The sequence below is a fragment of the Poecilia latipinna genome, unplaced genomic scaffold, assembly GCF_001443285.1.
Source record: "Poecilia latipinna isolate Pla-1442-1.1 unplaced genomic scaffold, P_latipinna-1.0 Scaffold569, whole genome shotgun sequence".
Lineage (NCBI taxonomy): Eukaryota > Metazoa > Chordata > Actinopteri > Cyprinodontiformes > Poeciliidae > Poecilia > Poecilia latipinna.
This window is the reverse complement of record NW_015113185.1, coordinates 3516-25370: the sequence shown is the minus strand read 5'-3', so window position 1 is coordinate 25370 and position 21855 is coordinate 3516. Positions and strand designations below refer to the sequence as shown.

The following is a 21855-nucleotide window of genomic DNA, read 5'->3' as shown; positions in this document are numbered from 1 at the left end:
TGATCCATTTATCTCTGAAATTACTGGTAGATGTTAGGGTATCCCTACCCGTTCCCCTTCTCGCCTCTGGGGGCGCTGCACCAAGAATCACTGAAGGAAACGACAGGAAAGCCAATGAAGAAGACACAGAGCAAAAACTACCTTCTTCAAAGAAATTTAAACACAAACGGAGTGACATCGGATTTTAGCGGTTGTGGGATTTCTCTTTTTTCTTTGGTGAAAGACCACGAGTCATTTCTCCCGCTAGCGCCGCGCTAGCTTAGCGCGTTTGTTCTGGTTGTATTTACCCAGAATGCCCTGCGCTGTAGTTTCTGTATTTGGAGCGGTCTTTAATGACAAATAGAAATAGTGTATTTGAGTTGTTGCCTTTAAACACAAGTAGAAATCACCCACAAGAGGTTTTAAAACAACAATATCATCTTTTAAAAAAATAATCTTCACACTTAAATAGAGCTGAAATGATTATTTGTGATCAATCTTGATAAATCGATTGTTAAAATAATGGTCAACTACTTCTGTAATGAATTAATCGTTAACTAGAGAAGACAGTCGGAAAAGAGGTAATTAGCTGAAACCCCCAACATATTTAGAGCAGTAAATAAACCATAACTGAACAAAACAGATAAAGAAGATAAATATGTTCTTCCCAAACCTGTTTCAAATTCACTAAAATAATCTTGTATTTTTCCATTTTAGGCAATAAAATGTTTATTTTTATTTTAAAAAGGAATTGAATTATTTGTTTTTACTTTTACTGTATTCATAAGATTGTATGAAAAGGTTAAAGTTGTATGAAAATTCTACAAAATGTGTAATTTTTTATTTGATTAGTGATGAGAATAATCAACAGAATAATCGATTACTGAAATAATTATTTTTGAAAGAGGAATAAATAAAAAATACCTTCATTATTCTGACATTTAGTAATTTGACATACATTTTTTAATCCCAACCAGCCCAAAACAGGAAGAGTTTAGAAATATATAATGAATGTAAGTATCTGATGAAAATAAACTGAATTATTTTAGTTCTCAGCTCCTTTGATGAAAGTTTTATGATTAATTATAAAAACATTAGTTTGTTTGAAAAGTGACAAGTAGTTTTATTGTATTTTCCCAAGTAGAAACTTTTGTCCTAAAGCTAAAATGTGTTATTTTGCACTTTAAAATATTCAGTATTTAGCTAAAGTGACTGGTATTTGAGGTATTTCAGAGAAAACAAATGAAAATAATTTTTCTTCTTCTTCTCTGTTTCTGTTCATTTAAATCTTGCTTGTTTTGCCCTCCCTTTCTTCCTGCTGTTAATCTGTTGCATTGATCTCCTAGTCGCACTGGGCTGTATCAGGCGCACAAGCCAAACTTTTCTCAGGCACGTTTCACCACCAGCAGGGTTTGTTCTGAGGGGAAAAATCTTCGTTTTCCACTCTTCTCCTGTTTGCTTCCAGTCAAACAGCCGAGATGAACCAGAGCAAGCCGGAGGTCGAGCCTTTTCAGTATTCCTACTACGACTACGCCGACTGGTACTCCAACCCAGAGCCGACCAAACCCCCGAAGGAGTGAGGAGGAAAACTTTGAGGCACAGTTAATATTTTCAGACATTTGCTGTTTATAATGTAATCCCCCCTTTTCTCTCAGAGTCATTTTACCTTGTGACCCGACTGCAGATGAGAAATACTTCCACATATGCATCCTGTCAATATCTGTAAGTACATGCAGGAAACATTAATACAAGTTAAGGGGAACTGGACAGAAACTGCTAATTAATGTAAAGCTGCAATTTTATTATATTTGAGCTGATGTAGAGAGGTTTAGCTTTACTCTTTTAACTGGAAATTCAATTAGTGATTATTTTAGTTATTGATTAATCTATCATTGTGATGATTAATCGATTAATCAGATAAAACATGGCAGATTTTTTATTTATGACTTTGCAAAGCAGTATAGAAATACATTTTTAAAAAATTAAAGAAGAAAAACATTTTATTGTCTAAAATGTAACAACAGCATTGTTTTAGTGAACGCTTTATCATTTATAGCAAAGGATGCCTCTAACATGTAAAAAACTCATCCTTTCTGCTTGAATCAACATCAAAACGGTGTAGCACTGATTTGATTGTTATAGTTTGGGTTAAGCAATGAATAATTGGATAGCAAAATTAGTTGATTAATCTGATTAACTGTTTCAGCCCATATCACATCATTTTGGATGTAAAACTTTAGGAGTTTTTTTATCATCTTAAATGCATCATCTATATATTTTGTATATTTTGGCTTAATTGCTAGTCTGATTATGATGTTTTTGCAGCAATTAGTTATTTTTTTATCTGTATACTCCTGTTAGCAATTAATCAATCGTTAAATTAGTTGATCGTGATTAATCCGATTAATCATTTCAGCAGTACTTACATCATTTTGAACATAAAACTTTAGGAGTTTGTTTTCCATCTTAAATTCAATTTGTACATGTTTTTTTGTATAGTTTTTCTCTTGTTATTATGAGTGTCTTGTTCTTACAGGAATTGGCTTTTGTTTTGAGTCTGTACGCTCCTGTTAACAATTCATCAATCGTTAAATTAGTTGATCACGATTAATCTCACAATCGTTTCAGCCCTGATAGCATTTTTGCTGTAAAACTTTGTGAGTCAAACCTTTTAGTTTATAATGATTCTTGTTCTTTGACTGCATTTGTTTACAAGTGAATCATTTAAAAACTCGGTCAGATAACATTTTGTTCTACAGACCTGACCTTGTTTTTTTCTCAGTAATTGATGTAAACTTCTGCAGAAGGAGTTTTTCTACTCTCCAGACATAATGAGAAACTTTGGCCTGAAAAGGGTTTTTTTTCTCCAAAGCAAACTTTCTCTTTCAGTCAAGGTTCATTATTTGTCATGCAGCCACAAATTAGTGCATAATTGTGAAGTTGAAGGACAGTGATATGAAATTATGTACAAATAAGAGTCTAAAAAGCAGAGCATACCTTTGTATTAAGCAACCTTTACCCTGTTACAACAAAAACAAATGTTTGCACTACCAGTTACCTTCAGGAATTGCCTAATTGGCTGCTCAGTAAAGGCCTCAGAGGTTTGAGAGCGCAATAATGAGCAAACATCACCGACACCAATGAACACATCAGACAGGAAGACAGTTCTGGAGAAGTTTAAACTAGGATTAGGTTATGAAAGCATTAAATATCTCACAGACATTTGGAGGAAGGTGATATGGTTGAATGAGACTAGAATTGAAATATTTGATTAAATACAAAATGCTAAAGAGGAAACCTAATACCAAACACAGTTCCAATCCTGAAACATGGAGGAAACTGGGAAATGGATGAAACTCAATAAAAGACAGAAGAAAAACCATTAGAGGTTAATAAATATCTTCAAAGATGGGCAAAACGACTGCCTACCCACAGAACAATGAGCCGGATGTTTTCCTCCCTCCTGATGGTCTGGTAGACTCGGTTCGATATGGAACCAAAGCTGCAACATTTGTTACATTTTCAGCTGCTGCGGTTCTCTTTCTCACTGCACTCAGTGAAATGATTCAATCTAATTTAAAAACCTGTTCCCCCCCTCGCCTGTGGGGGCGCTGCACCAAGAACCACTGAAGACAAACCTCAGAAAAAGACACGAACACCATATGCGGAACACAACTTCCTTCTTCACAAAATTTAAACAAAAATGTAGCAGCTTCAAATTAGTGATTGTAGGATTTTTCTTTTGTCTTTGATAAAAACCAAGAGCTATTCCTAATGCTAGCGCAAAGTTGACATGTTTGTTTTGGTTGTATTTACTCACTTCCTGCTTTTGGAGCGGTTCACACCTGCCCATACAAACAGAACTTTGTAGGCAAACGGACTATCGAAGCCATAGTTTTCAGATTTTTATTTGGAAATAAATCTCTTTATTTCTGCGCATGACGTGGAATTAAATACAGTTTTTATATCACAATAATGTGGCATGTTTTCCTCTTTGCCTTTAGTTTGTGATGATGCTAATCCTGGCAGCTCTCACCCGGAAAAACAAACTGTGCCAGGGGTTCGCACGAGGTTCATCCAGCATTTTCAGGTGAATATAAGAACATATGGAATAAAATAGCTGTTTTTTAAAGTTAAGATTGTGTAACAGTTCTGTGCATATTTTTGCTTTAGTCCAGCCAACTTCCTGGACCAGACCCAGCAGAAGGGCCTGGTCATGGCTGTGTTTGGTCTGGTCTTCAGTAAGCTGGCCATGCTGATGATCGCTCCGGATCCGCTGCCCTTCATCAAAGACACGCCGGCAAACATCAAAGGTGTCGTCAGATCAGACAGAAACTACATTTTTAATCATTTAAATCACACAATGACATTTTTCACTTTTTTTTTTTTTTTTGCAGAGTACATGAAGATAATTGCCATCTTCTACTATCCGGTCCTGTACTATCCTCTGCTGGTCTGCGGCACGCTGCAGCGCAACGCGAGTTACGTGTTTGGGACGCTGCTGTCCTTTACTCACTTTGGGGTCCTGGTATGGCAGAAGTTTGACTGTCCAAAGACGCCAGAGGTGAAGCAACCCATAATACACAACCCTCATGTTTAGGAGGGTCCTATGCACTGCAAAAATAAAATATTACCAATTAATGTTGGTCTAGTTTCTAGTGAAAATATCTTAGTACGCCTACTTTCAGTAGGATATAAGAACTTGTTTTAGTAATAATTCCTCAATATTGATGAAGTTCTCGCTCTACTGGCAGATTATTTCACTTATGACAAGAACTGTGTAAAGTGCATTTTGCATCAAACACCACTCTGTTCTACAACAGCATATTGAGGCCATTGTACATAAAAAAGGAAGAGTCACTTTTTGGAAAACACTTGGACATTTTTAGATTATTCTCAGAAATTTTCTAAAGAAAAAAAAACATCAAAATTTCTAAGTTTTAAAAAAGGAACTTTTTCGACTTTTGAAACTCTAGAAGTTTCTGTGTTTTTTCACTCACAAATTTCTAAAATTAATTAATTTAAATATTCCTGAGTTCTGTTTTTTTTGTTTTTTTTAAGGAAATTTTCAGCGTGACACAATTAAAAAAAAAATTCTTACGTTTTTGGCAGAACTTTACTCGTCTTAATTTTTCTTCCCAAATATGCCGTCGTACTGCAGAAGATGATTAGCGCCACAGAAGAAACACTGACATTTTCTCTCAATTCTGACTGTTTTCTCAGCATTTTGACTTTAATTTCAGGACGCTGATTTTTTATTTCATAAGATTAAATTCCGAATTCTGAGAAAAGAATTCAGATTTTTTTTTAAATTAGTGGCCTTAATCTTTTTCCGTAGCCTTGAGAAGAATTTGTGGTGAATATTTAGTTAGAAATATGTTTGTTTCTTTTAATTTTGCAGATCTATAAGCACTACGCCCTCCTTGCCAGTCTGCCCCAGCTGGCCTGCCTGGCGTATCTCTGTATTCAGTTTCCTGTGCTGTTTGTGAAAGGACCAACGACCGACGAGGTGAGGATTCAAATTTATTAGTAATTAAGTTTTTCTTGTAAAGATGAGAAATACAGGATTTTACTTACTATAAATGTATGAAACCACATCAGTTTGAACACTTGTCTGTTAGATAATTGCTGCTGCAAAGTAAGAAGGAAGAATTGCCGCTATATTAAAAAAGAATAAAAATATTGATCAGAAGGGTAAAAACTGATGTCACAACAAACTGTTCTTGCTTGTAGGATCTTGACAGCAGCTACTACACCGACTATGTCAAGTTACTCCTCAAGAAAAAGTCTTCAACCGTTTGGTGAGTGGAGAAAAAACTGAGACTTAGTTTGATAGGTTTAATAAAACATCTGAAGAAAACACAAAAGATCAAATGTTCAGTATTTTGGTTGCATGATGTTCCACTATATCATAAAGATTTTAAGTTTTCGCAGTTTAAAATATATTTTAATAAATAGCTGCAAATTTATTTCAGGATAAAAACTTTGTATGTATTTTTGTCTAGTTTCTGCTGCTGATATCTTAGTATACTTGAAAAAAGACTAAACTAACTTACAATTCACTTTTCAGCAGGATTAATAATAATTCCTTAATTCTGGAACAAACATAATAACTTGTAATATTGGAAAATGTTTTGTTCCACTGGGAGATTATGTCACTTATAGCTGGTAATTTTTCATCAAGATAAAGGAATTATTTACCTAAAACAAGCTCCTATGTCTTGCTGTACAGTTGTAATTTTTTATTACAAATGTAATATATGGAGGACCAAAACTGACATAATTAAAAATAAAAGCAGAAATATATGCTTTTTGTTTTTTCTTTTTTTCATACAAAAATTGTTTCTCCTTTTCCTTATACACACATTTTTGCTTATATAAGGAATCTATAAAATAGATTAGAGGTATTAATATTCAAAATAACAAAAATAAATGCATTTCTGCTTTTATTTTTAATTATGTCAGCATTGGTCCTCCATACTGTGATATTTGCATTAGAAACTAGACCAAAAATACTTGGTGAGATTTTGTGTTTTTCAGTGAAAATACTAAATGTTAATAATGTACAGCAGCTCTTCAGAAACAGACAAACCGTCACTGGTGGAGAGAATACTGGAGGTGCCAAAGAGTTACATTTATTTACCTGAAAAAGGTGAGATTATTCACACTGATAGATATTTTATTTAACACCATAAACTTTAAGATCCAATAATAATTTTCTGTTTTACCTCCAGTGTTCCAGTTCCCAGTGAAGCTGGCTGTGTTGTCTTTTGTTACCTGCGTGGCCATCTATCACGTACGCCTCTATGATTTAACCTTTCTGCCTGTTTAGTTGGTGAACATATGAGGAAGTGTTTTTCTCTTCATAGACTGCACTGCTGTTGGTTGTCCTGGTGGTTCCAACTCTACACATCGTCCACGCAGGAATAGATGAAAACATCGCCTTCCTGTTGCTGGGATTTGGGATTATTCTGTCCGACGACAGGATGGAGGTCGTCAGAATCGTGACTTTCTACACCTGGTTGCTGGAAGGTTGGCGGAGAAAATTATTATGTTGTATTTTCAAAAACCTTCTAAGTCTAGCTTTTTAAAACAAGAGTTTTGTTTTGTGTCTCTTTGTAACAGTGTGCTACCTCTGTGCCATGACGCTGTCTTGTTTGGTCAGTCTCGTAATGCTAATGAGGTCCATGGTTCTTCACAGGTGGAAAAATATTTCTCTTTGGAAACATTTTCAGCTCATAACATGCCTTAGTTTCATATCTGAATCTTATTAATCTGTAACTTAATCTCAGATCGAACCTGAAAGGACTGTATAAAGGAGACGCGTATAAGAACTACAACACCCAGAAGACCATCAGTCCGTCCAGATCTGGAGTTTTCTGCTGGATGGGTTTAACCGGATATCAAGCTGCGATCGTTTGCCTCGGTGATTATTAAATATTATCAAATAAATTAGGAAAACAGAACATATTTGAACTTATTGAAGCATAATTCTGGCACATAATCCGTTTAACCTTAAACAACAACATGTCAATAATAAACAACGTCCTCAAGCTGAAATTAATGTAGGAAATATAAATATATATTGTTTAATCCATGTTGGTTTATTTACTTTATCTATTTACCTTATCCTAGACACTCTAGACTTCTTTTTAAGGTTTTATGCTAATGTTATTGTACACTTCTACTACGTATTAGCATAAATGCTAGCAATGTTAGCTTCCTTAACTTGCATCTGTTAATGTTATAGCTGTACTTTGGATTAAATTATTTCACATTTGGTAAATAAACTCATGTTTATATGCATGTATTCTGTTCTTCAACATAAACAAAGTGCAGCTGCATTGCTAGCAACCACCTTTGCTTAGTTCTGCAGTTTTATACAATTTATTTAGATTAATGGCTTTCTATGAAAATGAGTTCTACTCCTTCACAACTGTGTCCAACTGCAGTTTATTTAAAATATATCACCACTATGCATTTATTCAATCTTTCTCTTCCTTCCTTGTAAATATTTATAAAATAAAAGTGACATATTGCAATGTGTTTCTGAAAATTGAAGCTGATTTTAATTTCTGTCGTGTTGGCAGGGATGGCTATCCAGACCCTTGTGTTTTTCATCTGCTTCTTATTTCTGGTGTTTTTAATCATCATCCCTGTTTTTTATGGCCGCAACATTATCGTTTTTGAAGTTGCTGGGAAATCATGGTGAGTGTGCATCACTAAGATCTTTCCATTTTAAACTGGATCAGAAGATAAATGTACTGATACGTTTTTCATTCTGGTGATTTTTCAGGCCGTTTTGGGTGACAGTCATTCTGGTGACAGTGCTTCAACATGTAACTGCTCAGTTTTTCTTTGTCAAAAAGGATTCTGGTACTAGAGATTTAAAAAACAGGTTTGTTTGCTGGGTTCTGCTTAATGCATGTATAGTTATTATAAAGATTTAGAAACAATTTATTAAGTTAACAAAATAATCTGCAAATCATAGCAAACATATTTAATTTTTCAATAAACTTTATGAAATTAAGCCTTTAATTTTGTAATAATGTTAAAAAAAAACAAGACAAGTTTTTTTGTACACATTAAGACTCATATTATGAGATTTACTTACAAATAATGCATTATTTGCAAAGAAAAAAGCAGTCAATACAATATTATGTAAAAAATAAACATCTAAAAGCTGGTAAACTTCTAAAAGATAATATTGGTTATTATAAGAAAACCTTATAATTATAAATAGCATTTATTCAAATATATGTTTTAAAGTGCTAAACCTGGGAGAGCATTTAGATATTTAATAAACTGTCTGAAAATGGCGCCTTGAGGAATCTCACTCGGGTTTGTTTTCTCTCAAAATTAATAATTTATTCCAATTTTTCCACCTATTTTAGAATTTCATTAATTCAAAAATATGTTGTTTTCTCAAGAGGACTCAAAACAATTTTGCAGTTTTAGCAAAAAAAATAAAACTTTTGCCAAATTTCTGCAAAACGTTTGGCAAAAATTCTGCCAATTTTCTCAGCAAGATTCAAAACAATGTTGCACAATTAGCAAAATATTCAGCAAAATTTTTGCCACCTGTTTTTGAATTTCCTCAAATCAAAACTAATTGGTACCAATTTTCTCAGCAGGATTTCAGAGAATGAATAAAAAAACCTATATACCAATTAATTGAAAAAATAAATAAATGTTTTGGTGAATTTCAGAGAGAGCCTCTTCCTCCTGACCTACCTGCTGTTTGTGGTGAACGTCGTTGTGGGTCTGATTGTCGGTATTTGGAGAATTGTGATAACGGCCTTGTTCAACATCGTCCACTTCGGTCGGATTGACATCAGTCTCCTCCATCGCACCGCAGAGTCCCACGATCCAGGTAAACACATTCAAACTCTAATATTTGGATTTTTTTAAAGCTTTGATCTGGAGGTTTTTGGTTTTTTTGACGCCACTCAGCCTACAGATACTACACCCAGTTCCTGAAGGTGGAGGTGAGTCAGTCCCACCCGGTGCTGAAGGCGTTTTGCGGACTCCTGCTGGACATGATGGTTGAGGTCGGCAGAGGACAGAAAACACGAGACGCAGAAGAAGGTAGGAAGACGCTGAGCTACAAACGACTAATGGAAGATTTGGAAAATCTGGATTTTTTCCCACCGATTCGCTCCTTGGATTTGTTCAGAGTGACATCATCATACTTAAGGCAGCCATCTTGTTTGACAAACATTATTTACAGTTTCTATTTATTTAGGAACCAGGTTAACTTTAACTTTCAAACTATAATTTTTAATTTTTTATATTATAATATTTCAATAAATCAGTCATTATAATATGAGACTACAATCATTTTACGGTAAAATCAAAACAAAGTGAGAATAAAAGTCACACTATCAGGAGAATGAAGTAATAATTTTATAAAAACTCCTTCACAACAAAATCTATATTTCTTTTTATTTGGGAACTAAATATTTAGTTACAAAATAAATATTTAATTTGGAGCTAAAGTTATACTTCATAAAGTTATGAAGTAAAATGTTATGAAGTTATACTACATAAAATTAAGGGTAACTTTATTTTATGTAAACTTCATAAGATGAAGGTACAACTTTATTTTATGAAATTAGAATTGTCTATTTCGAAAGAACCACTTGCACTGATCTCAGTAACTAGAAGCTTTTTTCCTATTGAAACGACTTTCTTGTAATTTAAAAATATTCTTCTGTTAAAATTACATCTTTATTTTGCGAATCAAAACTCTTTTTGATAAATGGTTTTTATTAAAAAACATTTAGTTTTTAGCTTGCATTTTTGTGATTGTATAATTTTTTTGCAGTATTTTTCTGTTGGATTGGTGTTTGTGTGTTTTGGATTTTCTGTTATTCATGTGTTTTTGCAGCGTTTGGCCTTTTGCCACCATAGTTGCCTATTAAATCTGCACAATGAACTAAATGAGGAACTATTTTGTACTAATGTCCCAGAGAAAAAGTCTATAAAGTTTTGACCTGTATGTCAAAACGTTTTGACCTGACCAGCTCCTCCTTGGTGCTTTCAGGAGGCCCTGAGAACCGACCCAACAAGGTGGCAAGCGGTGGGAGGATTCGCACTCGCTGGCAGCTGCTGTACACGCTGGTGAACAACCCGTCCCTGCTGGGCTCCAGGAAACACTTCCAGACCCTGCAGACGTCCGAGAGCGTCCCAAACGGCACGCCCACCCGCAGCTCCAAGAAGGAGGCGGAAAAGGCGGAAGCCGAGGCCGCCCCATCCTCTGAGGGCGCGTCGAGTCAAAATGAAACTGAATGAGAGCGCTAGCATGTGCAACAGTTTGCAAAGTTACACAGTAAAAAATGAACAGCAAGAGTTTGGTTTATTTAACCCGGATCATTTTCCGGTATATTTTCACCAAGTTAGACATTTTACTGATATCAGAGTTCAAAATTAAACACTTAATTCACTAAATTAAATGCTTAGTTATCAAATAAATATTTAATTTAGAGCTCAATTTAATATTTAGTTCTTAAACTAAATATTTAGTTGTAAACTAAATTTTTTTTCCAACAAAACATTAAATTTCCAAAATAAGGGTTTAATTTTCAAACTAAAATAAATATTTAATTTGAAGCTAAATATTTTACTTACAAGCAAAATATTTAGTTCACAAATAAATATTTATTTTTCTAACTTAGTATTTAGTTTCTAACTCAATAAAAATATTTATTTCCTGTACTAAAAATTTAATTTGGAACTAAATATTTAATTTGAATGTTTAGCAAACTATAATAATATATAATATTCCAAACTAAATATTTAGCTTGTTAATTAAATATTTAGTTAGGAGCTTTGACATTTATAAATGCATGAATGTCATAGTGAAAATATGAATATGAACATATTTTCTCCTCTGACAGGTTAAATAAGCCAAGTAAACTTTTCACTGTGAAACGTTACAAACGACACCCCATACAACAGAGTCTGCAGTTTCCCCCAATTAAAATAAATTGCAATGCACTGAATGGAGAGCTAGACGGTTATAAAATCAGATTTGTTACACAGGAATTAATGAGGAACAAGTTTTGGGCTAACTGCCTTTATTTTATACAAATTCCCTTTCTCATTCTGTCTGGTCCTCGTTGTAAGATGTTATCAGTACAATCACCATGCTATAGTCACTGTATCTGCTGTAAAAACTGTTTTAGGCTCTAAACTTTACAGGAACCAGGGCCTCCTACTAATGTTGCTTTGACATCACGTGCCTGATTTTCGCCCGGACCTATTTAGATGTAACACACCAACGTACTGAAGTTTGTGCGTTCATAAAAGAAAGTAAGTGTTGTTTTAAAGTTTATTTTAGTGCTAAATACGTATTGTGTTGTCTATGAGTCGAACCACTGATAGTTATGATTGTTGACTGTACAAAAGCCAATTAGCATAATGTTGCTAACGCTAACGTTCGTGTTTTGGCCGTTGGCATCGTTTATATATTACATTGGTGCAGTACTGCTGAATAAATACGGCAAATTCTGTATTTTTGTTTATTGATTCTCTGAAAGCGATAATTCACACAAAAAAGTTTCTTTGTATATTTTCTGTTTACAGACCACACACGTGTGAGATATCCTCACTTTTGTTCAGAAAAAGAAATAAATGAAATTGGTTATTGTGAAAATCCTACACTCTAATAGGACTTAACATTATCATGTTAATTTACACAGAATATTATACAGTGGAAATAATATGATTTTTAGATTTAGGAAGTGTTTTATACAAGCTTACCTTGTGTACACACTTATTCACAGATGTATCAACAAACTCTGGCTCGTTTGCCTAGAAAGTCCGATTTGTTCGTAACTGAACTCAAATGTGAACCTATGTCAGGTCGAAACGAACCGAATGCAAACGTTAACGCCAAACGGACCGGAGGTCGCTCTAAAAGCAGGAAGCAGACAATGGCGCAAGGCATTTTGGGTAAATGGAACAAAACAAACACGTTTGCAGGAGAAGTGGTCTTTTACCAAGGACAAAAGAGAAATTCAACATCCCCTAAACTCTGACGCCTCTCCATTTTTATTGACATACGTCTTACTAGTAAAAGATGAGGAGTTGCTGAGGTAAATAGGTTTGTTTGGTTTGACTCAGTGCTGTGTGAAAGCGAACTACACCATCGGAAAATGTAACATTTTGCCCCAGTTGAATTGCGTTTAAAGTGAAGACACCATTAACCTCAAAGTTACCTGGATCTGGTTTCTCTCTCCTCCTTCCACTCGTTTGGCTAGAAGAGAGCATCAATCAGGTTTGATCTCTGTGAAGTTGAAACAGGGAGAGAGAAATGGCTGCAATGCTGAGGCAGTTTCTTGTTTTCCCCCTGGAGACAGTTGAAGACCTTTGTTCTGGAAACGGGCACGTAATCGTGGCAAGGCAGTGAATCCACATCTGCCAGTCATTTAAAATGTCAGCACATTTAAATGTGACCTGCTATGCTATCTTGAACAGGTTATTGGTCTGTGGTCTATACAAAACATGTTCTTTACAATTTCTCCACAGAATCATTCTTAGGTAATGAGATTTTAGTCAGAATGAGCTGTTTTAGGGACTCCTGTCACTTTATATACAAATAAGCTGTTTAACTCAACATTTACAATTCTACAACCGTATATCTTTGAAAAGCAAAAGTAGAGCCTCCTACCCAACCAACAAGATGCAGCAAGTTGTGTGTTTTATTGTAAGTCAACAGTCCAAACATGCTGGAGCTCAGCTCGGGTTGCTAGGTAACCGGGCTGGACGTGGTTGATGTTGCTAGGTAACCGGGCTGAACGTGGCTGAGGTTACTAGGTAACGGTGCAGCAGGAGGTTTTTGAAACGGCCCATTTTCCAAATGCCAAAAAAATGTCTGGTTGTTTTTCTTTCTTTCTTTTTCAAGTGCTTGGGTTGTTTTTAGAAGCAGCAGAGACCACAATGGAAGTATAAAAACATGCAACATGTGAATTCTGCAAACAGACAAATGAATAACAGCAAGCTGAGGCTGAAATTTATCTTCAGCTGGATCACGTTTTGTGCCTCTAACCGCTCTGAGAGGCTAGTTTTTAACTCCATATTGATGTTCACCACAGTCGGGCTGACGGTGCTAATCAATATTAGCATCTGTGTCAGCAGAGAGAGGTCGATCGTAGGCTAACAGCTTACAGCAGCTGGACTCTCATTAGTGCTCAGTTCCCTGATGATTTGCAGACTATCAAGATTTTTTTATTTTTTATTTGACCATCTTTGTTTGCCTCTGAACTAAAATCATTCAAATTCTGTTTTGTTTGTTAAACTAAAGTAATATTTTCATCTTTCTTACGTTCAAATTTCACGAAATAGCCCACAGATATATAAAGTTTTGTCTTTATATAGTTTATTCTCCAGCATTTGTAGAAAAAACAGCCACACATTTCAATAAGAACAGTTGAACAACTATTAGTTATCCCACTTTTTACATTTTATTGAGGCACATGGAGGGTTAAATGGGAATGTATGAAAACAGACAACTTCCTTTATCACTTGAGTTAAACAGACAAGAGGCACAGAAATAAAGTTGAATTTTGAGTGGAAAACATTGAAGACAGGCAGCATGCAGGGCCTCTAAAACAGCAGCCCACTGGGGAAGCACCCAGAACACATAATTAGATAATACTGAAGTGTTTGTACACATTTCTACCAACAGCAAGTTTACAGTTTTTTTGTTTATTTTCACAGAACATCCTGACATTAAAACAGGACAAAAAGATTACCTTTAAAGCAGCAGAATTTAGGTTTCTGAGATTTAGCTCCATCCCTAATGAGACAAAAATCACAACAGTAAATTACATGTTTTTCATATTTAGCTGTTTTTTTAAGTGTTATAATTTACTCTAAGACCAAAACATTTTTCACTTTTTCCATCCTGACCCCAGAGAGCTGATTACTAGTTTCACTTGTTACACAGGTAAAATCTTGTTATAAGAGAAATAATATTAAGGAATTATTTATGTAGAAAAAGCTCTTATGTTTGGTGAAAAGTACATTATAAGTTTATTTTGTCTTATTTCAATTTCACTAAGATATCTGCAGCAAAAACTAGACCAAAAATAATTGGTAAGATTTTGTGTTTTTGCAGTTTTATTCATATTTAGTTAAGATTTTGTGACAGAACAACATAGAATGGAGCATAATTCTAAAACTAAATATTTAAAAACATGTTAATTTATTTTTAGTCTCTTTACTCTGATACCTTATTAAATGTTGTGTAACCCACAGCAAAATACCATATATAAGAAAAACAACACATCACATAGAATACTCTGAATACACCATAGAACACGGCAGTGGCAGCATCATGCTTTGAGGATGTTTTCCGTCAGCAGGTACAGGCTGGCCAACCAGAGAACGACGAGAGGACAACAATCAAAGCAGTAGTGAGATGGTTTAGATAAAGGCATTTGGATGTATCAGAATGGCCTAGTCAAAGTAGAGAACCAATAGAGCAAAATATGATGAAAAAGACCTTGTATAAAGCGCTGACTTAGGAAGGCTGATACTGTATGCATGCTGTAGATTTTTATTTGAGAGAAAGAGAAAAAAAACATCTTCCAATTCACATTTCCTTACTGGTCAGTCTATCTCCTAAAAACCCATTAAACAACATTTTAATATTATTAATACTTTTGCAAATTTAATTATTGAAAAGAAGAATTTTCAGTCCCTTCCCTCTCAGAATAAATATTATGTTGTTTTGTGCAAAGAGAGCACAAAACATGTACAAACAAATTTTGTTTATAAAGACATTACATTTGAAGTGACAGTGTTTTTTTTCTTGATATCCATAAAAACACAGAATGCTTTAAAAAATAGAAAATGAGGGAGATTTTCAGTGTTTCTACAGACGACAGTGAAATTATCTCTAAAGCTGTTTGTTGAGTCTGTTGATATTCTGGCTGCATCATTTCTCATCAGACATGAAAGCGGCTTCAGCATTTCAGTCAAATCAATTAAAAAAAAGACAGACATTGACTGCTTTGATTCTGTGGTGCAACAGTTATCTTGAAAATCATACAGCTTGTTTATTTTGTTCTAGGAATGCAAATTTTTAAATAATGAGTTCCAGATGGCCGACCGGCTAAATTTTTCATAATATGGTGAACTTAAAAAAAAAGAAGCACGTCGCTATATTTGAACTATTTTTGTATCAGCTGTGTTAAATACTGACTGAATAAATAGAAAATTGTGGTTCTCTTACAACAGTGTTTCTCAACCCTGGTCCTCACCGCCCCCTTGTCCTGCATGTTTTAGGTGTTACCCTTCTGCCACACCTGAATTGTATCTCTGGGCTTCTGCAGTACTTGATGGTCATGCAATCATTTGAATCAGCTGTTCTGGAATAGAGGCACATCTAAAACATGCATTGCAAGGGGGCGCTGAGGGCCATGGTTGAGAAACACTGACTTACAGTATTAAACTTAGACAAACCTCAACATTAACCATGCTTATTGGCATCATGATTTTTTCTATCATGTTGCAATTTTTCTGCATTATTCCCTCACGTTTATGTCATCAGATCCTCCTCGCCTTCGTAGCAAATCGGTTGATGCTGCTCCGTCATCAGCAGAATCAACTCTATTGTTGAGTGTTTATATGTCAAAACAGAACCGCATACCGGACTCTACTTGGACCGTTTCTCTTTCCCGTTCTGGGATATCTTCGCGGCCATCTTTATTCAAACTACAACACTGAAAAAAGGTTTAATCGGACTTATTAGTTAATCGATTGAAACAAATTTGATTCTAATAACCCATTTATCAACCATTTGCATCCCAGGTTTGGGCCCATTTTCACTCAGAAGTTTGGGTCTAGCTCGAGTTCTGCTACAGACATTAGCAGCTTTGGTTCTGCTTTAAAGCAAATCTACCTTCATCCATGTCAGATCAATGTGAAGGAGAGTAGAACTTCTTTGGGGCTTAAAATAAACCAAACCAATGAGAAATAAGACTGATTTGGGTCAGAACATGTTTGCAGATTAGTCATCGGGATATCTGTAGTTGCTGGTAATATTGACTGCTTCGGCCCCCAAAGGCAGCCTGTCGCTGTACTCGGATCCCATCTCACAGTCATCTACGTTTCCCTTGCAAGTGAAAGACTCGGTGACGATGCTTTCCTCTGTGTCTGCCTCCTTCTCCCCATCGTCTACGCTCTCCGTCTCCACTTCGTACTCGTTTATCTTCCTCTGAGACTCTCTGACGGGAGCGTGCATGCTCAGGTTCAGGTTCCTCTCCAGGTGGTACTGGTCTTTGGCCTTCAGGATCAGACGGTAGGTCTTACTGCGGTACTTGTAGACCAGGTGGAAGCACATTGCGCCAAGCAGAGGCACAGTGGACACAGTGAGCAGGCAGATGCTGACGGAGATGATGATGAGGAGGTTCGGTACCCTCCGTCTGGTGGCAAACAGCACCTGGACTTCACAGTCCTCCCCTCTGTAGGTCAGACACAGGGAGTAGTTTGTGCCGGGTTGTAAGCCACTGAACATGTAGGTGTTGACGCCTTCCTTGATCTGTGACCACTGAAGAGCGGAGTGTTTGCTGTCGGTAGCGATGCAAAGATATATACCGCTTGATTGTAAGTTTTCCAGGACATCCGGAAAGCCGGAGTTTTCCTCGCTGTCACTCTGGAAGCTCTTGGCTTGGCTGGGGCTCCTGTTTTGGGGTATAAGTAGAGGATTGAGTCGCACCATTGCCTCTGTTTCTGACACCCCAAGTGCAATGACACCAAAGTCAAAGGTGTATTGCTTTACATCGTCCAGGCTTGCGTTCAGGATGTGGCTGGAGATGTTCTTTGTGTTCGCAGTTAAGCCACATTTGCTTGAACGAACCAGGTATCTTGTTGTGTCTTCATAAAATTTAGGATTGATGTGAGCAGTTGGAGGGATTGTAGGGTCTTTTCTTTCTAAATCTGGAAGATTTAGAGAACCAAAGACTGATTTTCTCTTGGTTTGTGGGTGAACTGTTGGGTTGGTGTGAGTGGAAGTGAGCACTGTGGTCATCACTTTGATTGGTGTTGGTTTTGGACTTGCAATCACCTTAACAGACACTGAATCTTCAGCTCTGCCAAACACATTTGTTGCAGAGCAGCTGTAGTCCCCATCATCCTCTTGTCTCAGGCTTGAAATGAGAAGCGTGCCATTGTTAAACACTTTTAAGGAGTCAGAACCTTCATTAGATTCTGCAGAGTCATCCTCAGTGACAGACAGAACCACCTCATGTTTTTGGCCTTTGCTGGAAATATTCCACACCACCAGAGGTCTTGGGTTTCCGTTGAACTCACAGGTCAAAATTAATTCAGAGTTCTCATGGAAAACCATGTTGATAACGTGCGGTTCAGTCAGTATTGTGACATTTGGGCTTGTACACTTGGACTCTGGCAGTTTTGAAATGACTTCACCTTTAAGTTCCTTGGGAGATGCGCAAGTAATCAAGCTTTGATCCGAAACTGAGACGATGGTTGTGGAGATCCAGTCTCTGAGCCAGTCCAAGGTGCAGGTGCACACAAAAGGATTGTTAAAAATCTGCAAATGCGACAAAGACACCAAGCTGTCAAACGTCCCCTTAGCTATGGTCGCGAACCTGTTGTTGTTAAGTCTGAGTGACCTAAGGTTTTTGAGGTTGGCAAAGGCGTCTCTGGGCAGGTGGGCCAACTCGTTGTGGTTCATCTTCAGCATCTCCAGAGCCGTCAGGTTCAGCAAATCCCCCCAGGGGAAGTCCGCCATCTTATTGTGGCTAATGTCAAAGTTACGAAGATGAACCAAAGGTACGAGGCTCCCTTCCTCGATGGAGGAGATGTTATTGCGGGCCATCCACAGGGAGGTCACCTGGGTGAGGTTATCGAAGCTGCCGAGTGGGATCATGGCGATCAGATTGGCGGAGAGACTCACGGTAGTTACATTGGAAGGCAAACCCTCCGGGACTTTGGCTAAGCCTCTGTAGGAGCATTCAGCATAGAGGCGCCTGTATTTATCTGAGCAGGTACAAGACTCAGGGCAGCAGAGGACGGACGAGAGGAATGTGATGATCCACAGAGCAAAGCGGAGGATGTCTGCTGCTGCCATTTCTGCTCCTGTAAATCAGCAGAGAATAATTGAGACTGATTCATCATTCCCCAGTAAAAGACATCTGACTGGAATAAAAGGTGAGGTAGTACAAGTTAAAGGAATAAGGCATAATAAACTTCTATGGATAAGAAATATTAAAAACAAAACATGTTCATTACATTATTTGCACAAAATCACTCTTAGATAATTAGACTTTAGTCTGGTCAGTTTTAATGCTTTGTTTTAGGGTGTCCTGTCGCTTTAAGTCCCCATAAACAGCTGTTGGCCACGCTCCCGAACTCAACGTTTACACTCGCATGTGAAAATGGCTGCAAACAGAATTATACAACTGTACATCTTGGAAAAGTAGAAGTAGAGCTTCCTGCACAACCAACAAGAATGCAGCAAGTGGTTTCTGAATGGTTAATCAAAAGCAAAACACTTTGTCTTTTCCAACAGCCATTGTGCAGCACATACAGCAGTAAAAGCAGCTGACCAAATGAGCTGGAACTCAGCTTGGGTTGCTAGGTAACGAACAGGGTTCAGCTGGGGTTGCTAGGTAACGGTAGGGTCCCCATCAAATGTGACTTAACAGTCGGGAAGTTTTTGAAACAGCTTATTTTCCAGACACCAAAAAACATTAATTTATAGCCAGAAAAGAGTTGGATGGTTTTTTTAAGTGCTTGGTTTGTTTTTAGAAGCAGTAGAAACCCAAATGGAAGTACAAAAAAAAAAAAAAAAAAAATACAAAATTTTAATTTCACACAATAACTCCCCTTTGACATTAATAACTTTATAAGTTTGATTCAGTTCTTAAGACCAGATGGTTTGCTCAGAAATACACAAAGTAAATGTGGTGAATAGTAGAATAAGTGGAGGTTTGTTCATGGTGAGGATAGACGTGGTTGTAGTGAAAAATGATGGTTTTAATGATGATGGCAAAAAGTGAACAGAAATCTAGGTAGCACAGGTGAGCAGTGAGGCAAGGAAACTCAGACAATGGAACGGCATGAGACGGCGAAAAGACAGCGAGGAACAATGACACGACAAAAGCCTCACAACAAGGATTCATCAGTGTGATGGCTGCAGCCACACAAATGTAACACCCAATCATACAATAGTTTAGTCAGTTTCACCACACTTATATTTTGCTTTTTTAAATCTGGGATTTAGTTTACAGAATAACTGTTTTTTGTTTAGAAGGCAACACATCATAACACTGTATTCTATAATAAGTGCACACATTTTAGTTTACACTTATGTTTTGCTTGATTTAACCTTTGTTTCTTTTTGAGTTACCTCAGTGCTGCTCCAGTCCTTCAGCAGAACTAAGAGGTGGAGGAGAACGGGTGGAGCAAACCTGAGACTGCAGATTGGTTCATACCACTACTCATCATCAAGAGGGAAATAGGATTTTCTTCTGTTAGCTCCAGTTAAGTTTTTGTGTCTTCTCCCCTTTGTGTCTCCTATGTGGCCTGATCAGCCAGTATTTAAGGTTCCCCCTTGTCTCATGAAGACAGGTCTGTTTGTTTGAGTCAGTCTGAGTTGAATTCTGTTACTTTGACCTCTTTTATGGGCCCAACTTTGTCATTTTTCATTATTTACCCAAGGTTTTGTTTTGGGTTAAATAAAAAGCAATTCTTTTTAAATTTAAGCCTGTGCGTGGTTCTCTTTTCACTGCTCAGTCCATCACAGTCAGGAAACAGGGAACACAGCAGGCGGGATTAAATACACAGGAGATAATCAGGGGAAACAAGAGGCATCTGGAATAGATCAGGGGATAGACAACACAATAGAGGAACTACATTAACTAGAAAACACAAAAATACACACAGCAAGGCCTTTTTTTAATTTGCTAGTAGGCGAGGCAGTGATAGAAATGGCAATACGTAAGAAATGCAGGGTGCAGATTCTATTTAATCAAATTATTTAAAGCGAAAACAAAATCTTAAGTATATTTGCTCTAGTTGTGCAAATATCTCAGTCCACTTGAAATAAGACAAAACCAACTAAGAAGCAACTTTTCAGCAAAATATATTAGTTTTTTAAAGTTAATAATTCCTTAATATTAAAAAAGTTCTAGTTCCACTGGAAGATTATTTTACTTATAACTAGACATTTTCCCATGTTATAAATTAAATTATCTGCTGGTGGAACTAGAACTTTTTCATGAATACTAAGGAATTATTTACTTTAAATTAGCTCTTATATTTTATGGAAAAGTTATTTCTAAAATATTTGCACTTGAAATTAGACAATAATTACTTTGTAAGATTTTGTGTTTCTGCAGTGAATGCTCACATGATGTCTTACTGCAACCATTCAGCTTCTCATAGAGAAAATAAACCTGGTTTGTTTTTGTAAATATCCAGATTTCTACAGTGCAACATGGAAATATTTTTGATTTTTACACACCATAAAACAGATTTTAGATGAGCAATTTTGCCTGGTTTTAAAACGTTTTTCACTTGAGAAGTCCATGAAGTTTTTTTTTTTTTGTCTCTGATCTCACTGAACCAGAAATAAATTTGCACATTAATGGGTCCCAGTTAAACGCAGCGAGGCGTCTGGTTTTTAAAGTGCGCAGCAGCTTCTGTCCTTGGTGCTGAAAGGCAGGAGGAGGTCTGGTCTGATTCTGACCCAAACATCACAACAACCTACATAAATCAGACGCCACAAAGTTCAGGCAGAATAAATAAAAGATCTGCGTCAGAGCTGAGAGCAGCTTACCTGTGTTTGTGTTTTTTTAATTCTGCAGAATAATCCAGAGCGTGTGAGTCAGTGTTTGCTGTCAGACTCCAGAAAGCTCAGCTCCTGCGTCAGTTTGTCCGCTGGCATGTTGGAAAAAGCCCCAGTTTGCTGCAGAGGGAGAACGCCGTCTGCGAACATCTGTGTCATTCTGAAGCATCTTCCTCCCTCCACCTCCCCCTCCTCCTCTGTCTGCTCTGGAACCACGTCAACGAGTCCCCAAACAAATATTTTAAAGGGGAACTGACCTGTAATTTTCTCAAAAATGGAGAGGGAGGTGAGTCATAGCCTAATCTATAATTTAAATCATAATAAGTGGAATAGTTTAGCCTCAGTGGTTTAGTATAAAGAAATGAAGTACGACAGTATAAAGTATGAAGTTTCTGAAATAGCTGCAGAAATGGATCCCACTTTACGATAAGGCTCCCGTGATAATTCAACTCTAAATACCTTATAAATCATTAGAAATATTAAGAGTGAAAAGATAAAATCTAGTGTAAGCCAAATTTATTCACCTACATATTTTACCTGGAGTTGTGATGACT

General features: G+C 36.6%; 2 protein-coding genes across 3 annotated transcripts; one reads left to right on the top strand and one right to left on the bottom strand.

Annotated features, from left to right (window-relative positions):
* Positions 1-1314: 1314 nt before the first annotated feature.
* LOC106953195 (stimulated by retinoic acid gene 6 protein homolog) lies at positions 1315-10855 on the top strand. Of its 2 annotated transcripts, none has more exons than XM_015041782.1 (17): positions 1315-1555; positions 1635-1701; positions 3984-4069; positions 4153-4292; positions 4377-4543; positions 5381-5488; positions 5713-5780; positions 6552-6631; positions 6714-6775; positions 6849-7011; positions 7105-7180; positions 7272-7405; positions 8070-8187; positions 8276-8377; positions 9189-9352; positions 9433-9567; positions 10526-10855. In XM_015041782.1, the coding sequence occupies exons 1-17, from the start codon at positions 1458-1460 to the stop codon at positions 10771-10773; spliced, it is 2016 nt and encodes a 671-aa protein (XP_014897268.1). In that variant the 5' UTR covers positions 1315-1457; the 3' UTR covers positions 10774-10855. The 2 variants fall into 2 exon arrangements, with proteins under 2 accessions (XP_014897268.1, XP_014897267.1); XM_015041781.1 differs by having other exon boundaries at positions 6549-6631.
* Positions 10856-15811: 4956 nt separating this feature from the next.
* LOC106953194 (immunoglobulin superfamily containing leucine-rich repeat protein 2-like) lies at positions 15812-21507 on the bottom strand. Its single transcript, XM_015041780.1, has 2 exons — positions 21293-21507; positions 15812-18588 (listed from the first exon to the last, which is right to left on the bottom strand). The coding sequence occupies exon 2, from the start codon at positions 18578-18580 to the stop codon at positions 16499-16501; it is 2082 nt and encodes a 693-aa protein (XP_014897266.1). The 5' UTR covers positions 18581-18588; positions 21293-21507; the 3' UTR covers positions 15812-16498.
* Between the last annotated feature and the right edge of the window lie 348 nt (positions 21508-21855).

Coding starts and splice junctions, on each gene's coding strand:
- LOC106953195 (XM_015041781.1), top strand. CDS start 1,458: ATGAACCAGAGCAAGCCGGAGGTCGAGCCTTTTCAGTATTCCTACTAC. Junction 1,556..1,634: donor CCGACCAAACCCCCGAAGGA/GTGAGGAGGAAA, acceptor CTTTTCTCTCAG/AGTCATTTTACCTTGTGACC. Junction 4,293..4,376: donor CACGCCGGCAAACATCAAAG/GTGTCGTCAGAT, acceptor TTTTTTTTGCAG/AGTACATGAAGATAATTGCC.
- LOC106953194 (XM_015041780.1), bottom strand. CDS start 18,580: ATGGCAGCAGCAGACATCCTCCGCTTTGCTCTGTGGATCATCACATTC.